The 19364-nt window shown below is 38.2% G+C and overlaps 1 protein-coding gene and 1 long non-coding RNA gene across 8 annotated transcripts in view; one reads left to right on the top strand and one right to left on the bottom strand.

Annotated features, from left to right (window-relative positions):
- Nucleotides 1-19252, top strand: part of LOC138327347 (GRB2-associated-binding protein 1-like) — a 50061-nt gene extending 30809 nt beyond the window's left edge. For 6 of the 7 annotated variants that reach the window (XM_069273371.1, XM_069273372.1, XM_069273369.1 and 3 more), the window contains 4 exons: nt 6797-8026; nt 12384-12456; nt 13250-13418; nt 14047-19252. In XM_069273371.1, the coding sequence (XP_069129472.1) occupies nt 6797-8026; nt 12384-12456; nt 13250-13418; nt 14047-14280 (1706 nt within the window). In that variant the 3' untranslated portion in view covers nt 14281-19252. The remainder of the gene's footprint in view (nt 1-6796; nt 8027-12383; nt 12457-13249; nt 13419-14046) is intronic. The other variant, XM_069273370.1, reaches the window with a different exon arrangement.
- LOC138327348 (uncharacterized) overlaps nt 1-19364 on the bottom strand; it is a 153897-nt gene that overhangs the window by 66842 nt on the left and 67691 nt on the right. The window lies entirely within an intron of this gene.

The raw sequence follows: 19364 nt of genomic DNA, 5'->3' as shown, positions 1-19364 counted from the left end.
AGGAAAGTAAGTACAGTGTATAGGACCACCATTATAGGCCAGAGGAAAGTAAGTACAGTGTATAGGACCACCATTATAGGCAGAGGAAAGTAAGTACAGTGTATAGGACCACCATTATAGGCAGAGGAAAGTAGTACAGTGTATAGGACCACCATTATAGGCCAGGGGAAAGTAAGTACAGTGTATAGGACCACCATTATAGGCAGAGGAAAGTAAGTACAGTGTATAGGACCCCCATTATAGGCCAGAGGAAAGTATGTACAGTGTATAGGACCACCATTATAGGCCAGAGGAAAGTAAGTACAGTGTATAGGACCACCATTATAGGCCAGGGGAAAGTAAGTACAGTGTATAGGACCACCATTATAGGCCAGAGGAAAGTATGTACAGTGTATAGGACCACCATTATAGGCCAGAGGAAAGTATGTACAGTGTATAGGACCACCATTATAGGCCAGAGGAAAGTAAGTACAGTGTATAGGACCACCATTATAGGCCAGAGGAAAGTAAGTACAGTGTATAGGACCACCATTATAGGCCAGGGGAAAGTTAGTCCAGTGTATAGGACCACCATTATAGGCCAGAGGAAAGTATGTACAGTGTATAGGACCACCATTATAGGTCAGAGGAAGTAAGTACAGTGTATAGGACCACCATTATAGGCCAGAGGAAAGTATGTACAGTGTATAGGACCACCATTATAGGCCAGGGGAAAGTAAGTACAGTGTATAGGACCACCATTATAGGCCAGAGGAAAGTAAGTACAGTGTATAGGACCACCATTATAGGTCAGAGGAAAGTATGTACAGTGTATAGGACCACCATTATAGGCCAGAGGAAAGTAAGTACAGTGTATAGGACCACCATTATAGGCCAGAGGAAAGTAAGTACAGTGTATAGGACCACCATTATAGGCCAGAGGAAAGTAAGTACAGTGTATAGGACCACCATTATAGGTCAGAGGAAAGTAAGTACAGTGTATAGGACCACCATTATAGGCCAGAGGAAAGTAAGTACAGTGTATAGGACCACCATTATAGGCCAGAGGAAAGTAAGTACAGTGTATAGGACCACCATTATAGGCCAGAGGAAAGTAAGTACAGTGTATAGGACCACCATTATAGGCCAGAGGAAAGTAAGTCAGTGTATAGGACCACCATTATAGGCCAAAAGTAAGTACAGTGTATAGGACCACCATTATAGGCCAGGGAAAGTAAGTACAGTGTATAGGACCACCATTATAGGCCAGGGGAAAGTAAGTACAGTGTATAGGACCACCATTATAGGCCAGGGAAAGTAAGTACAGTGTATAGGACCACCATTATAGGCAGAGGAAAGTAGTACAGTGTATAGGACCACCATTATAGGCCAGGGAAAGTATGTACAGTGTATAGGACCACCATTATAGGCCAGGGGAAAGTAAGTACAGTGTATATAGGCCAGGGAAATACCACCATTATGGAGGGAGAGACAGTGGCACATTGGCGGGGAAAGTATACAGTGTATAGGACCACCATTATAGGGGGAAAGTATGTACAGTGTATAGGACCACCATTATAGGCCAGGGGAAAGTAAGTACAGTGTATAGGACCACCATTATAGGCCAGAGGAAAGTAAGTACAGTGTATAGGACCACCATTATAGGCCAGAGGAAAGTATGTACAGTGTATAGGACCACCATTATAGGCCAGAGGAAAGTAAGTACAGTGTATAGGACCACCATTATAGGCCAGAGGAAAGTAAGTACAGTGTATAGGACCACCATTATAGGCCAGAGGAAAGAAAGTAAGTACAGTGTATAGGACCACCATTATAGGCCAGAGGAAAGTATGTACAGTGTATAGGACCACCATTATAGGCCAGAGGAAAGTATGTACAGTGTATAGGACCACCATTATAGGCCAGAGGAAAGTAAGTACAGTGTATAGGACCACCATTATAGGTCAGAGGAAAGTAAGTACAGTGTATAGGACCACCATTATAGGCCAGAGGAAAGTAAGTACAGTGTATAGGACCACCATTATAGGCCAGAGGAAAGTAAGTACAGTGTATAGGACCACCATTATAGGCCAGAGGAAAGTAAGTACAGTGTATAGGACCACCATTATAGGCCAGAGGAAAGTAAGTACAGTGTATAGGACCACCATTATAGGCCAGAGGAAAGTAAGTACAGTGTATAGGACCACCATTATAGGCCAGAGGAAAGTAAGTACAGTGTATAGGACCACCATTATAGGCCAGAGGAAAGTATGTACAGTGTATAGGACCACCATTATATGGCCAGGGGAAAGTATGTACAGTGTATAGGACCACCATTATAGGTCAGAGGAAAGTAAGTACAGTGTATAGGACCACCATTATAGGCCAGAGGAAAGTAAGTACAGTGTATAGGACCACCATTATAGGCCAGAGGAAAGTAAGTACAGTGTATAGGACCACCATTATAGGCCAGAGGAAAGTATGTACAGTGTATAGGACCACCATTATAGGCCAGGGGAAAGTATGTACAGTGTATAGGACCACCATTATAGGCCAGGGGAAAGTATGTACAGTGTATAGGACCACCATTATAGGCCAGGGGAAAGTATGTACAGTGTATAGGACCACCATTATAGGCCAGAGGAAAGTATGTACAGTGTATAGGACCACCATTATAGGCCAGGGGAAAGTAAGTATGTACAGTGTATAGGACCACCATTATAGGTCAGAGGAAAGTATGTACAGTGTATAGGACCACCCATTATAGGCCAGAGGAGAAAGTAGTACAGTGTATAGGACCACCATTATAGGCCAGAGGAAAGTAAGTACAGTGTATAGGACCACCATTATAGGCCAGGGAAAGTAAGTACAGTGTATAGGACCACCATTATAGGTCAGAGGAAAGTAAGTACAGTGTATAGGACCACCATTATAGGTCAGAGGAAAGTAAGTACAGTGTATAGGACCACCATTATAGGCCAGAGGAAAGTAAGTACAGTGTATAGGACCACCATTATAGGTCAGAGGAAAGTAAGTACAGTGTATAGGACCACCATTATAGGCCAGGGGAAAGTATGTACAGTGTATAGGACCACCATTATAGGCCAGAGGAAAGTATGTACAGTGTATAGGACCACCATTATAGGTCAGGGGAAAGTAAGTACAGTGTATAGGACCACCATTATAGGCCAGAGGAAAGTAAGTACAGTGTATAGGACCACCATTATAGGCCAGAGGAAAGTAAGTACAGTGTATAGGACCACCATTATAGGAGCAGAGGAAAGTAAGTACAGTGTATAGGACCACCATTATAGGCCAGGGGAAAGTATGTACAGTGTATAGGACCACCATTATAGGCCAGAGGAAAGTAAGTACAGTGTATAGGACCACCATTATAGGTCAGGGGAAAGTATGTACAGTGTATAGGACCACCATTATAGGCCAGGGGAAAGTAGGTACAGTGTATAGGACCACCATTATAGGCCAGAGGAAAGTATGTACAGTGTATAGGACCACCATTATAGGTCAGAGGAAAGTAAGTACAGTGTATAGGACCACCATTATAGGTCAGAGGAAAGTAAGTACAGTGTATAGGACCACCATTATAGGTCAGAGGAAAGTATGTACAGTGTATAGGACCACCATTATAGGCCAGGGGAAAGTAAGTACAGTGTATAGGACCACCATTATTAGGCCAGGGGAAAGTAGGTACAGTGTATAGGACCACCATTATAGGCCAGAGGAAAGTATGTACAGTGTATAGGACCACCATTATAGGTCAGGGGAAAGTATGTACAGTGTATAGGACCACCATTATAGGTCAGAGGAAAGTAAGTACAGTGTATAGGACCACCATTATAGGCCAGAGGAAAGTATGTACAGTGTATAGGACCACCATTATAGGCCAGAGGAAAGTAAGTACAGTGTATAGGACCACCATTATAGGCCAGAGGAAAGTAAGTACAGTGTATAGGACCACCATTATAGGCCAGGGGAAAGTAAGTACAGTGTATAGGACCACCATTATAGGCCAGAGGAAAGTAAGTACAGTGTATAGGACCACCATTATAGGCCAGGGGAAAGTAAGTACAGTGTATAGGACCACCATTATAGGTCAGAGGAAAGTAAGTACAGTGTATAGGACCACCATTATAGGCCAGAGGAAAGTATGTACAGTGTATAGGACCACCATTATAGGCCAGAGGAAAGTATGTACAGTGTATAGGACCACCATTATAGGCCAGGGGAAAGTAAGTACAGTGTATAGGACCACCATTATAGGCCAGAGGAAAGTAAGTACAGTGTATAGGACCACCATTATAGGCCAGAGGAAAGTAAGTACAGTGTATAGGACCACCATTATAGGCCAGGGGAAAGTATGTACAGTGTATAGGACCAAGGACCACCAATATAGGCCAGAGGAAAGTATGTACAGTGTATAGGACCACCATTATAGGCCAGAGGAAAGTAAGTACAGTGTATAGGACCACCATTATAGGTCAGAGGAAAGTAAGTACAGTGTATAGGACCACCATTATAGGCCAGAGGAAAGTAAGTACAGTGTATAGGACCACCATTATAGGCCAGAGGAAAGTAAGTACAGTGTATAGGACCACCATTATAGGCCAGAGGAAAGTAAGTACAGTGTATAGGACCACCATTATAGGCCAGAGGAAAGTAGTACAGTGTATAGGACCACCATTATAGGCCAGGAAAGTAGTACAGTGTAAGACCATTATAGGCCAGGGGAAAGTAAGTACAGTGTATAGGACCACCATTATAGGCCAGAGGAAAGTATGTACAGTGTATAGGACCACCATTATAGGCCAGGGGAAAGTAAGTACAGTGTATAGGACCACCATTATAGGCCAGGGAAAGTAAGTACAGTGTATAGGACCACCATTATAGGCCAGGGGAAAGTATGTACAGTGTATAGGACCACCATTATAGGTCAGAGGAAAGTAAGTACAGTGTATAGGACCACCATTATAGGCCAGAGGAAAGTAAGTACAGTGTATAGGACCACCATTATAGGCCAGAGGAAAGTAAGTACAGTGTATAGGACCACCATTATAGGCCAGGGGAAAGTAAGTACAGTGTATAGGACCACCATTATAGGCCAGGGGAAAGTAAGTACAGTGTATAGGACCACCATTATAGGCCAGGGGAAAGTAAGTACAGTGTATAGGACCACCATTATAGGCAGGGAAAGTAGTCAGTGTATAGGACCACCATTATAGGCCAGAGGAAAGTAAGTACAGTGTATAGGACCACCATTATAGGCCAGAGGAAAGTAAGTACAGTGTGTATAGGACCACCATTATAGGCCAGAGGAAAGTAAGTACAGTGTATAGGACCACCATTATAGGCCAGAGGAAAGTAAGTACAGTGTATAGGACCACCATTATAGGCCAGAGGAAAGTAAGTACAGTGTATAGGACCACCATTATAGGCCAGAGGAAAGTAAGTACAGTGTATAGGACCACCATTATAGGCCAGAGGAAAGTATGTACAGTGTATAGGACCACCATTATAGGCCAGAGGAAAGTAAGTCCAGTGTATAGGACCACCATTATAGGCCAGGGAAAGTAAGTACAGTGTATAGGACCACCATTATAGGCCAGAGGAAAGTAAGTACAGTGTATAGGACCACCATTATAGGCCAGAGGAAAGTAAGTACAGTGTATAGGACCACCATTATAGGCCAGGGGAAAGTATGTACAGTGTATAGGACCACCATTATAGGCCAGGGAAAGTAAGTACAGTGTATAGGACCACCATTATAGGCCAGAGGAAAGTATGTACAGTGTATAGGACCACCATTATAGGCCAGGGGAAAGTAAGTATGTACAGTGTATAGGACCACCATTATAGGCCAGGGGAAAGTATGTACAGTGTATAGGACCACCATTATAGGCCAGGGGAAAGTATGTACAGTGTATAGGACCACCATTATAGGCCAGAGGAAAGTATGTACAGTGTATAGGACCACCATTATAGGCCAGAGGAAAGTATGTACAGTGTATAGGACCCCCATTATAGGCCAGGAGAAAGTATGTACAGTGTATAGGACCACCATTATAGGCCAGAGGAAAGTATGTACAGTGTATAGGACCACCATTATAGGCCAGAGGAAAGTATGTACAGTGTATAGGACCACCATTATAGGCCAGGGGAAAGTATGTACAGTGTATAGGACCACCATTATAGGCCAGGGGAAAGTATGTACAGTGTATAGGACCACCATTATAGGCCAGGGGAAAGTATGTACAGTGTATAGGACCACCATTATAGGCCAGGGGAAAGTATGTACAGTGTATAGGCCACCATTATAGGCCAGAGGAAAGTATGTACAGTGTATAGGACCACCATTATAGGCCAGGGGAAAGTATGTACAGTGTATAGGCCACCATTATAGGCCAGGGGAAAGTATGTACAGTGTATAGGACCCCCATTATAGGCCAGGGGAAAGTAAGTACAGAGTATTGGACCACCATTATAAGACCTATTATAAGTTTTCGTCCTTCTCTTAAATCTGTCTACCTTATCATGTCATTAAGTTGAGGATCAGATTCTGACATGTCAAGACGTCAAGATTAAATGCAATTTCATGTAAATAGAAATTCAGGACCATAGTTTATGGCAAAGTGAGATAATTAATTAGAATTCTATAAAAAAATGTCCTTTTTAGGGTTTATTGTATTGGAATAAATTAAACTTGAAAGTAAAACTTACTTTCAGATATTTGAGGTTGGAGTGAAGAGGCAGTTTGTGATTTTTTGTATAATAAGTTATATACAAAATCGCTATATTTCAGGTCCTGACTTACCTCCAGAGAAGCCAGACGTTCCTGTACACAACCATGACAATGGCAATGCCATGGCAGCCCCTGTGGCTGTTGTGCCACCCCGTCCACAAAGGTCCCAGACTGTCACGTCCCAGCCACAGACAGATGTTAAGATGCGTGTACGTTCAGTTGGGAGGACCAACTCTAAATCAGGTTCTCACTATATACCACTCTCAGATTGTCTGAGTGAAAAGTCACGCCGATCGAGCATACCTGACGAGGTGGCACCTCCACCTCCAGTGAAAGCTCCTAAACCTCCAGCCCCTCTCCCTGAGGGCGATGATAACGTGTTCCACCAACAAACATATGACACGCCTAAACAGCGTGGTGTGGAGGATGTGACGGACGCTTCTGATGTGTATAAAGTCCCTCCGCCGCGGCGAGAGGAAGGGTCCACCCTGGAGGTATACGACATTCCTCCTCCAGCCCGTCAATCCCCTAGTACTCCGCGATCGTCCAGCAGTGAGAGCCAAAAAGACTCTGCCTATTCCTCCCAGTCAGCCTTGACGGGTCTCACATACGACTACCCCCCTACCCACCCAGACCGTGTCCCTACATCTGATGATGTGTATGATTTCCCTCCGCCCAACCCCCAAATGATACAAACACAATTGGATGTGCCCCCTCCACGACCCCCTAAAATTTCCTCCCATAGCCAAGAGCCCTATCAGAACCTACCCTCCAACAGTGCAGTTGTAAAAGAACATAAGCAGTCGAGTGGTATGGATTTAAATGTTGTTGTTCCACCCACAGTGATAGATGGAGTCCACATGGGCCAGAGCTATGATGTACCACGGGCACAGAATTCTGTCCGAAACCTGTCTCTTTATGACATGCCAAAACCACAACAAAATGGCGGAACTAAAAAAGACTCTAGTCTGATGGCAATCCCTCCTCCGCCTCAGTCATGTGCAGGCATGTCGTCCCATAGTTACATCAACGCTGCCCGGGGGTACGTCCCCACCCCGAAGGACAAAGTAGAGGATGCCTACCTACCTATGGAGCGTGCCTTCCCTCCTAGTGACTCTATAGACCAGAGTGCGTATTCCGATATGTCGCGCATCCCCACATCTCCTGTTAACTATACAGATATGTCAGGGATGTCCTTGGACTACGATACTCCGCCCAAACCCGGTCTGCCTCCCCGGACTTCCCCTAGGAACCACAATGACTCAGGACTGGAAGGAATGACAAGAACAGGTCAGTATTATCATTGCTTCGTCTGATTTGATGGGAAATAAAGGTAGAACAGAGTTAAGACAATGAAACTTGTTTATATAGCTATCATTCACAATGCCTGATGATAATATGGATTACACAAAATGGTAATGTTAGGTTTATACATCATAATAGTAATTAATCTACTAGAAAAAACTAAATCTATCATATTTTGTCATAGGACAAATATATACCTAGTTATCATAGATTGTCTTCATATATTGTTACCATAGATAGACATCATAGATAGACATCATAGATAGACATCATAGATAGACATCATAGATAGACATCATAGATAGACATCATAGATAGACATCATAGATAGACATCATAGATAGACATCATAGATAGACATCATAGATAGACATCATAGATAGACATCATAGATAGACATCATAGATAGACATCATGGATAGACATCATAGATAGACATCATAGATAGACACCATAGATAGACACCATAGATAGACATCATAGATAGACATCATAGATAGACACCATAGATAGACATCATAGATAGACATCATAGATAGACATCATAGATAGACATCATAGATAGACATCATAGATAGACATCATAGATAGACATCATAGATAGACATCATAGATAGACATCATAGATAGACATCATAGATAGACATCATAGATAGACATCATAGATAGACATCATAGATAGACATCATAGATAGACATCATAGATATACATCATAGATAGACATCATAGATAGACATCATAAATAGACATCATAGATAGACATCATAGATAGACATCATAGATAGACATCATAGATAGACATCATAGATAGACATCATAGATAGACATCATAAATAGACATCATAGATAGACATCATAGATAGACATCATAGATAGACATCATAGATAGACATCATAGATAGACATCATAGATAGACATCATAGATAGACATCATAGATAGACATCATAGATAGACATCATAGATAGACATCATAGATAGACATCATAGATAGACATCATAGATAGACATCATAGATAGACATCATAGATAGACATCATAGATAGACATCATAGAATAGATCATCATAGATAGACATCATAGATAGACATCATAGATAGACATCATAGATAGACATCATAGATAGACATCATAGATAGACATCATAGATAGACATCATAGATAGACATCATAGATAGACATCATAGATAGACATCATAGATAGACATCATAGATAGACATCATAGATAGACATCATGAATAGACATCATAGATAGACATCATAGATAGACATCATAGATAGACATCATAGGAAGACATCATAGATAGACATCATAGAATAGACATCATAGATAGACATCATAGATAGACATCATAGATAGACATCATAGATAGACATCATAGATAGACATCATAGATAGACATCATAGATAGACATCATAGATAGACATCATAGATAGACATCATGAATAGACATCATAGATAGACATCATAGATAGACATCATAGATAGACATCATAGATAGACATCATAGATCTAGATAGACATCATAGATAGACATCATAGATAGACATCATAGATAGACATCATAGATAGACATCATAGATAGACATCATAGATAGACATCATAGATAGACATCATAGATGGACATCATAGATGGACATCATAGATGGACATCATAGATAGACATCATAGATAGACATCATAGATAGACATCATAGATAGACATCATAGATAGACATCATGAATAAACATCAATCATAGATAGACATCATAGATAGACATCATGAATAGAAATCATAGATAGACATCATAAATAGACATCATAGATAGACATCATGAATAGACATCATAAATAGACATCATAAATAGACATCATAGATAGACATCATAGATAGACATCATAGATAGACATCATAGATAGACATCATAGATAGACATCATAGATAGACATCATAGATAGACATCATAGATAGACATCATAGATAGACATCATAGATAGACATCATAGATAGACATCATAGATAGACATCATAGATAGACATCATAGATAGACATCATAGATAGACATCATAGATAGACATCATAGAATAGACATCATAGATAGACATCATAGATAGACATCATAGATAGACATCATAGAACATAGACATCATAGATAGACATCATAGATAGACATCATAGATAGACATCATAGATAGACACATAGACAATAATGGATATCATAGATAGACAACATAAATGGACGATGGACATCATAGATGGACATCATAGATAGACATCATAGATAGACACCATAAACGGACGACGGACATCATAGATGGACATCATAGATGAACATCATAGATGGACATCATAGATAGACATCATAGATGGACATCATAGATGGTCATCATAGATAGACATCATAGATGGACAATGGACATCATATATAGACACCATAGATGGACATCATAGATGGACATTATAGATAGACATCATAGATGAACGATGGACATCATAGATGGACATCATAGATAGACATCAAAGATGGAAGATGGACATCATGGATAGACATCATAGATGAACGATGGATATCATAGGTGGACATCATAGATAGACATCATAGATAGACAATGGACATCATAGATAGACATCATAGATAGACATCATAGATAGACACCATAGATGGACATCATAGATAGACATCATAGATGGACATCATAGATAGACATCATAGATGGACAATGTACATCATCATAGATAGACATCATAGATGACATCATAGATATATCATAGATGGACAATAGATAGACATCATAGATAGACAATGGACATCATAGATAGACATTATAGAAAGACATCATAGATAGACATCATAGATAGACATCATAGATGGATACCATAGATGGACATCATAGATAGACATCATAGATGGACAATGGACATCATAGATAGACATCATAGATAGACATCATAGATGGACAATGGACATCATAGAAATGGACATCATATAGATAGACACATAATGACATGCATAGAAATGGACATCATAGATAGACATCATAGATGGACATCATAGATAGACAATGGACAGATAAATAGACATCATAGATGGACATCATACATAGACATAATACATCATAGATGGACATCATAGATAGACATCATAGATAGACACCATAGATTGATATCATAGATGGACGATGGACATCATAGATAGACATCATAGATGGACATCATAGATAGACAATGGACATCATACATAGACATCATAGATGGACATCATAGATAGACATAATAGATGGACAATGGACATCATAGATAGACATCATAGATAGACATCTTAGATAGACAATGGACATCATTCATAGACATCATAGATGGACATCATAGATAGACATCATAGATGGACACCATAGATGGACGAAACATCATACATAGACATCATAGATGGACATCATAGATGGACATCATAGATGGACGATGGACATCATAGATAGACATCATAGATGGACATCATAGATAGACGATGGACATCATAGATAGACATCATAGATGGACATCATAGATAGACATCATAGATGGACACCATAGATGGACGATGGACATCATAGATGGACATCATAGATGGACATCATAGATGGACGATGGACATCATAGATAGACATCATAGATGGACATCATAGATGGACGATGGACATCATAGATAGACATCATAGATGGACAATGGACATGATAGATAGACAATGGACATGATACATAGACATCATAGATAGACATCATAGATGGACAATGGACATCATAGATGGACGATGGACATCATAGATAGACATCATAGATAGACATCATAGATGGACAATGGACATCATAGATGGACGATGGACATCATAGATAGACATCATAGATAGACATCATAGATGGACAATGGACATGATAGATAGACAATGGACATCATACATAGACATCATACATAGACATCATAGATAGACATCATAGATGGACATCATAGATGGACATCATAGATGGACATCATAGATGGACATCATAGATAGACATTATAGATAGACAGACATTATAGATAGACATCATAGATGGACAATGGACATCATAGATGGACGATGGACATCATAGATAGACGATTGACATCATACATAAACATCATAGATGGACAATGGACATCATAGATAGACACCATAGATGGACAATAGACATCATTAAAGACATCATAGATGGATAGGATGGAGATTGTGTACAAAACTGATAACTGTTACCTTTCTTAGAAAAATATAAACATAAAATTCCTGATGGGCTGATTACTACATCTGTAGCTTATCCCGATGCTACTCTCCATGGCAGCTAATGATGTGTTTGCTTTTTCAGAAGGAGACACCTACACAATTTTTAGTAACGCTCGAACACGCAGCTTCAAGCGCAACAACTATATTGACCAGAGGTAAACACAGCCTGCTTGTAGAATCCTATACCACCTCCTCTGTACCAATACACCAGTCACACCTTAGCATAAGTAAATGCTACATACGGGTTATTGTGCATGTTAGAACAGCAACAATAAGTTTATAGGTGACATCCGTAGATATATTGAAACATTGTTATATGTGATTATCTCCCTTTCATCCAGCCCTAATGTTTTGGATTCTCCTGTAGCATGCTAGCTAAATGGATTGGTCTTTTAAAGTTTGTTCACATGAAAGACCTTTATCTTCATTCAAGGTCACAGGGGTCAGAAGTCTAGAACTTAATTAAAACAGTGTCTCAATACAAGAAGCAGATTGATATTTGTTCTGTTACATATTGGGATAAAGGACTACAAAGGTTTATTCAAACAAATGACCTTGGTCTTCATTCAAGGTCACCAAGGTGAAACAGGCTGAATTCTTAAGTAAATTCCTCTTAATGAAAATATTGTAAAAAATCAAAGAAATATTCAGACCTGCCACTGCATCTATAGCATGTTGTAATAAAGGACTGCCATGTTTTTCTATGAATGACATTGACCTTTATTCATTTGAGGTCAGTTTTAATTAAAACTATAAGACCAACTTGGCCTTGTAGAATCACCAGGTAGCAGGTGAGTTGGGGTCCATTGGGCACTTGTATAATCTTATAGGCAACTTTCATCCTGCTTGTGAAAAAAATATGTAATTTAAGATTTTTCTATTACTCCATCATGTGTAGGACACGTTTACATCTGATATATTTCTATATAGATGTTATGTATTTATTAGCAGTGGCAGGGTAGATGCCCCCACCACACTACGAGTCCAGCTACCTTACCTGTCCAGTAACCGACACCCAGACTTCTCTACGAGCTCAGAGGAAGAGGACGAGCCAGTACTAGGGGATCCATCCCAGGTTATGATGCCATACAGCGCTCTGACAGGCCATGGGGGACATGTAAGTACCTATACACTGTATACAGTAAAACTCTGTTCTAACAAACTAATGGGGATCAATCAAATAAACACATTACAGACATCTTACAGGAACCTGATAGGGAATCAAAATTACTTTGTTATAACCATGAATTTTCTGTAAGAATATGTTTGTTTTAAATATGTTTAACCACACATCATAGGTTTCAGGGAACACTTACCTGTTACCTCATTGTAGGCACTGTAGTTAGCTGGTTCCAGCTAGTTGTGGCACATTTTGTTTGTTTAATACATTGTTGTTGTCCTGTTGTGCCATATAAAAACTGGGGTAAAACTTTTTATTGTAACTACACTATATACTTCACATGTTACAAGGAACACTTACATTGTTTCGGGCAACAGATGATTTGTTGGATTCTCACACAAACTGTTGTCCTCGGCCTTCGACCTCGGGCAACAGTTTGTCTTCGGGTCCAACAAATCATCTGTTGCCCTTAACCGTAGTCAACAACTGTATATTGTGAAGTTAACCTGATTATTTCAGATATATTCATTAAGTTATGACACTTTTCTATCACTTCTAGTTCTACTGGTATGTAAATACCATTTGTTTGAGGAATTTTATTCTAATGGCTTGTGATGTGTTTCAGGGCTCTAATCTATGGGGCAGTACACCGCCAGCACCAAAGCGACAGGAGGCGGAGCTAAAGTACCTTGACCTTGCTCTGGACGACACGTCGGACAAGGAGGCGATGCGATCACCGCACAGCCACACTGGACATTCCACGCCCACTGAGTATAGAGAGATAGACTTTGTCAAAACACAGGCGCTCAGTGACGTTAAAAAGACTGTGGACAATCAGCGTAAACATGACGACCAATGATCTTAGGTGTGACTCAGGCATTATTACAATAGGAACTGTGGTAACATTATGTTGATAAAGAGAGTGATAATTTTCTGCTGAATTTTAAAAAACTATGGGCACAATCATGTTGATGTGTCTGAGAGTGACGGGCACAATCATGTTGGCACAATCATGTTGATGTGTCCGAGACTGAAGGGCACAATCTTGTTGATGTGTGACTGTCTGAGAGTGTAAAGGGAACCAGTGTCACCTACTGTTTGTGTTTCTGGGAGATTCATCACCATGACAATCACCTCAGACTCACAGTCCTGAGTGATCATTGACCAGTGTCAGTACCATAATGTTACTTGTCTGTAAATGGATAGAACTGACCAATGTAACTGATGAATTCCTGGATACATCAAGCTGCTTTATTGTCACACCTGTGATGCCAGTCTATACACCAGTAAAGTTTTGTCTGACACCATTTTTCATTCTACTGTAAACCAAATGTCTTTCATAGCTACTAAATTTTCGTGATTTATATTGCAAAACAAGTTCGAAGGTTAGCATTCACAGATTTAAAATTTGAATTGAGATTCCTATCAATATCAATGTAGATATTCACTTATAAATGAATTTTTGTAAATTAAATGGATTACGTAAATCGCACATGAATGGAATTTGGTTTACAGTAAATCTGTAATTCAGAAAAACCAATATGTTATGTTTTTAGTATAAAATGGTGACAATATCTTTGACGGTACAGCTCTATCACAACAAAACTGTCACAAACATGTTATATTTTCTGACAGTGTCACAATTGAAAAAATAGTTTATTAAATGTTTATTGACATGTTAATTTTTACCTTAGCCAGATTTCCTGGTAAACAGTAAAGGGCCACAACTCTCCTTCCCACCTGCTGATTTTAGTTACGGTACCCTGAATTAAGTCCCTATATATGTACTGTGTGAGCAAATGTGTTTGTGTCTTATTACTAAATTGTAAAATGAGGATTATTGATAAATGATTATATATAAGTTTTATTCTATATTTCATTTCTCATTATATTGAACACCAATGTGTTGAATAGAAACCTATTTCCATATATAAGTCAAGGACAACATTAATTCATTGATAGAAGAAATAATTATTTCTACCACAGCTAGCTATGGTTTATTCCTTATTCTTCAAAATTGGTATTTAATCATTTTTATTACCAATTCAAAGAAACTTGTTGATGATAAAAATGATCACATACCTGGTGACACAGATTTTAAAATCGATTTGTGTTTCTAAGACGAGGAGAAATAATTACTGAATTTGTTTAACTAGTTTGAAATGACTTTGACTTGGGCTGATTTAAATTATTTACAACAACCAGTCCAACTGTTTGTTAACGTCATTATAAACCGTGGCGGATCTATGGATTTTGATACAGACCTGTGAGGGCTTTATCAAAACTCATCTGAAAGCAATAAAAAAAATCACCAGAATCGTGTTCAATTCATAAATGAACAACTATAGGTTCAACCAATAAAATACAGTATAATTGAAAACGGCCCTGGTCAGTAGACGCTACATGTGAATAAGATACAAATGTTAATACTTAATTGGTATACCTTTCCACCAGGGCCATTTCTGATCATTACCCAGGGCCATTTCTTATCTAGTAGTTTTCTTCTTTATGTGTAACAGTGAATTCCTAATCAGAACCCAACGCAATAGTGCAATAATTCAGTATTATCAAAAAATTATTAATGTATTTTCAAACTACCAATGATGTTATATAGATTTCCTGCTAATCATGTGCCGATGATAAAGCCATCATTTCTCTGATTTCATCAAAGTAGATTTCCCATCACCCATTTACTTGTTAGAATCAACCACTTGAAATACTGTATACCAGCATTCTTCCGAGGCCACTAAATTTCATTGTTTGAATTTCAAATTAATTTTTGTGGATTCCAAACCTCAATTATAATATTTTTCAATATTCTTGAATTAACGATAATTTGCAAAGATTAACGTCAGCAAATTAACCTTTATCTCTCGAAAATTGCATGCCAAAGACAGTTGGTTTACCAGATGCTTTTTAAGTGTGACTTTTATTTCAATGTTTTAAGAAGATATATGACGAGCTATTCTGAATCAGTTCCCACTGTCAGTATCCTATCCTTTGTTATTGTTTGAAATGGTTCCACTTGCTGGTCAGGACCGTTACTGTATGTTGTTGATTTTATATCGAGTAAAACGAAAACCTGAACTTACTGGTGATCTTTCATAATCTTTAGACAAGGGAAATAACTCAGAATTTCATAGATATTTTCTTTGATATTTTATCAGTTTCTATAGTTCTATAATGCATTAATTGTTGAAAGTTTGATGATAAAAAATAAAGGCTGAAGAACAAAGTGTAACTATGTGTCAATACTGAAATGTTTTGACCTGTAGGAATTTTATTTACAGATATGATTAGCAATTCAATGTTATTCATGTATGGTTAAACTTCAGATAGCTATTTCATTAAAGGTTAACAGCCTTATGCCAGTAAGCTAGTAATATATGACATGTGTTTGAAACATGGCACTTGGTAGAATACATCATTACAACCATTGGGCTTGCTTATTTGTTTGTTCGTAAATCAGCTGTTTTATGTACAAGATTGTTCTTCATCCATTTTAATTTGTATTTTACAAATGAGATTAATGTTCTTTCAAAACTTCATCAATATTTAAGTTGAAACTTTTTTCATTTTTAACATCAAGATTTTAAATTTCCCAGTTTGATAAATTGATTAATGCGAAACCAGCATGATTATTGTGTGCTTATTTTGAGGAATAATTAATTTAAAGACATTTTTCTTTATTGGAAGTGAGATAATGTCCGTCCATTTATCTGATATTAGAACATTAAACGTGAAAGTAGTACTAATGGTGTGTAAAACATGGACCAAGAATATCAGAGACTAGCTCATTATCATCAAGTAGATTTAGCTAGATTGTCTAGTCTTACTGAATCATAACATAGTGGAAAGTGTAGTCTAGGATTGAGATCAAAGGTCAATGTTACTAAAATTTAATGCTGGTGGTTATGATTATGCAATGGAAGTATTGTATAAGCTATTCCATATATATACAAAACTTTTGAACTTTGATTATTAGTTAATTAATTTGGTGCCAAAGTATTTTTGTAAATATTTGTCATGTGCTGATACCTGGTAGATTGTAATATCTACTTTGTCCTAAGGTTTTTTAGAGTTCTTATTTTGTATAATGAGCATCCAAAACACGAGATGGACTTTTAATACCTTGATATTTTGGAATTTATGTCATATTTGCTAGCGAAGAGTAACGATCTGCCTAATAAGAGCTTGAGGAGTAGGCGAATTGTAATCAAACCCTAGCGAATATGCATTTATGTGGTCAAATATATTAGAAAGATATCAATTTTAAATTGTCCTCCTAGGAACAATTTTTTATTTTGATCGGAGTCAGATTATGCCCTTCTTTGATCTCCTAAGAGGCAAAAGTAATAGGCCTGTAGTGGAACTGGTCTGGGTGGAACATAGTCAGCCAGGTAGCTCCTTCGATCATCCAATGAATGTTCGGATGTCAAGGGTTTGAGCCCCAGTCTGGCTGTTACCTTATACTCCTTCTGTTACAGTTCATTGCTCAGAGACATACACCCAATCTGTTTATCTACCCTTTGGTGTAAAGGTATTAAACTATATCATTTCTTACTCTCATGGGATTTTTGGATGGAAAACAATGATTTTATATAAACCTCTATATATATATATATATAATTATTTTACGTTTATATTCCTATATTTTAATTATGTATTAGATATACAATGTGGGTGAAATAATGGCAGAATGGTCGTATAATAATGACATATACTTACAATGTACAGGTGCAGTGCACACTAATTATTCTAACAAATTTATCTTTTTAATCCTTGTAAATTATTATATAATTGCAATGTTGTTTTATTTAGAGATCTGTGCCTCTTTTAAAACCTTTTTTTTTTTGTTATATTTATTTTTTATTTTTGTCAAAGTTGTTCCCTTCAGTAATATCCGCTGTGTTTTGTGATATAGGCCTAACCATATATATGTATACTGCTTGGAACCAATGTTAATTATACACCTGCATAATGGGCTACCAATATAATGGTACTTCATGAAAATTTGACCTTGTGGTATGATAACTAAGTCAAGGTCATTGGGGACACAGCTAATGGACTGATGATCAACACAATACTCACATACAACTAATAGTGTGAGTAATATGGTGTTGAATACAAAATGAAATGCATACTATGGAGAGATTTGGGGCTATAAATACTACACTGTAATTCCTATGGAATACTATTGAATCCCTGTTTGTTCTGTCTATACTATGTCAGTCCTGTCCTCAATATCAACTCCTAAACAATGATGTTGTATCTACCAATATATAAAATCTGCCAAAACAGCACGCATGTATAAAGATTATAGTTATTGTTGGCACTAGTGCTGGTTGGTTTATATTCTCCTGTGTGGTACTGCTAATCATGTGATCATGTAGGAGGTTAGAGGTGGTTAGGATGGGCTGCTTACAAATGGCAACATCATTCTTATAGAACATTGATTTGGATTCATTTCCTCTGGTCAGACAATGTTTAGGTGCAGATCTAATGGCCATTGGTGATGACTTTTAGGTTATCAGTGGCCTTGAGATGGCAGTGGTAATCTGATGACTCTTAGATGACTCTTAGATGACCTTGAGATTAGATGACCAGTGGTGATATAACCTTTAGGTGATCGGATGACCTTGAGATTAGATGACCAGTGGTGATATAACCTTTAGATGATCGGATGACCTTGAGATCAGATGACCATTGACAGTATGGTGGCAATATTGAGCCTGAATATCCTCTGACCAGAGAAAGTGTTCATGCGTTTAAATGATAAGTTTCCTTGATCAGAGTCCCTGTTGACCTATAAAATAAAATTATTAAATATTGATCATTGTTCTTGTTTTCTGTTTTCATTGCATCCCCATTCAGGGATCACTTCAAAAACTGATCAATAGAAATGATGGAGTAGTGTGATGTTCTATCTAATTCACTACTCAC

The sequence above is a fragment of the Argopecten irradians genome, chromosome 7, assembly GCF_041381155.1.
Source record: "Argopecten irradians isolate NY chromosome 7, Ai_NY, whole genome shotgun sequence".
NCBI lineage: Eukaryota > Metazoa > Mollusca > Bivalvia > Pectinida > Pectinidae > Argopecten > Argopecten irradians.
Note: the sequence above shows the minus strand (reverse complement) of the source record. Positions and strands in the feature narration are given on the sequence as shown.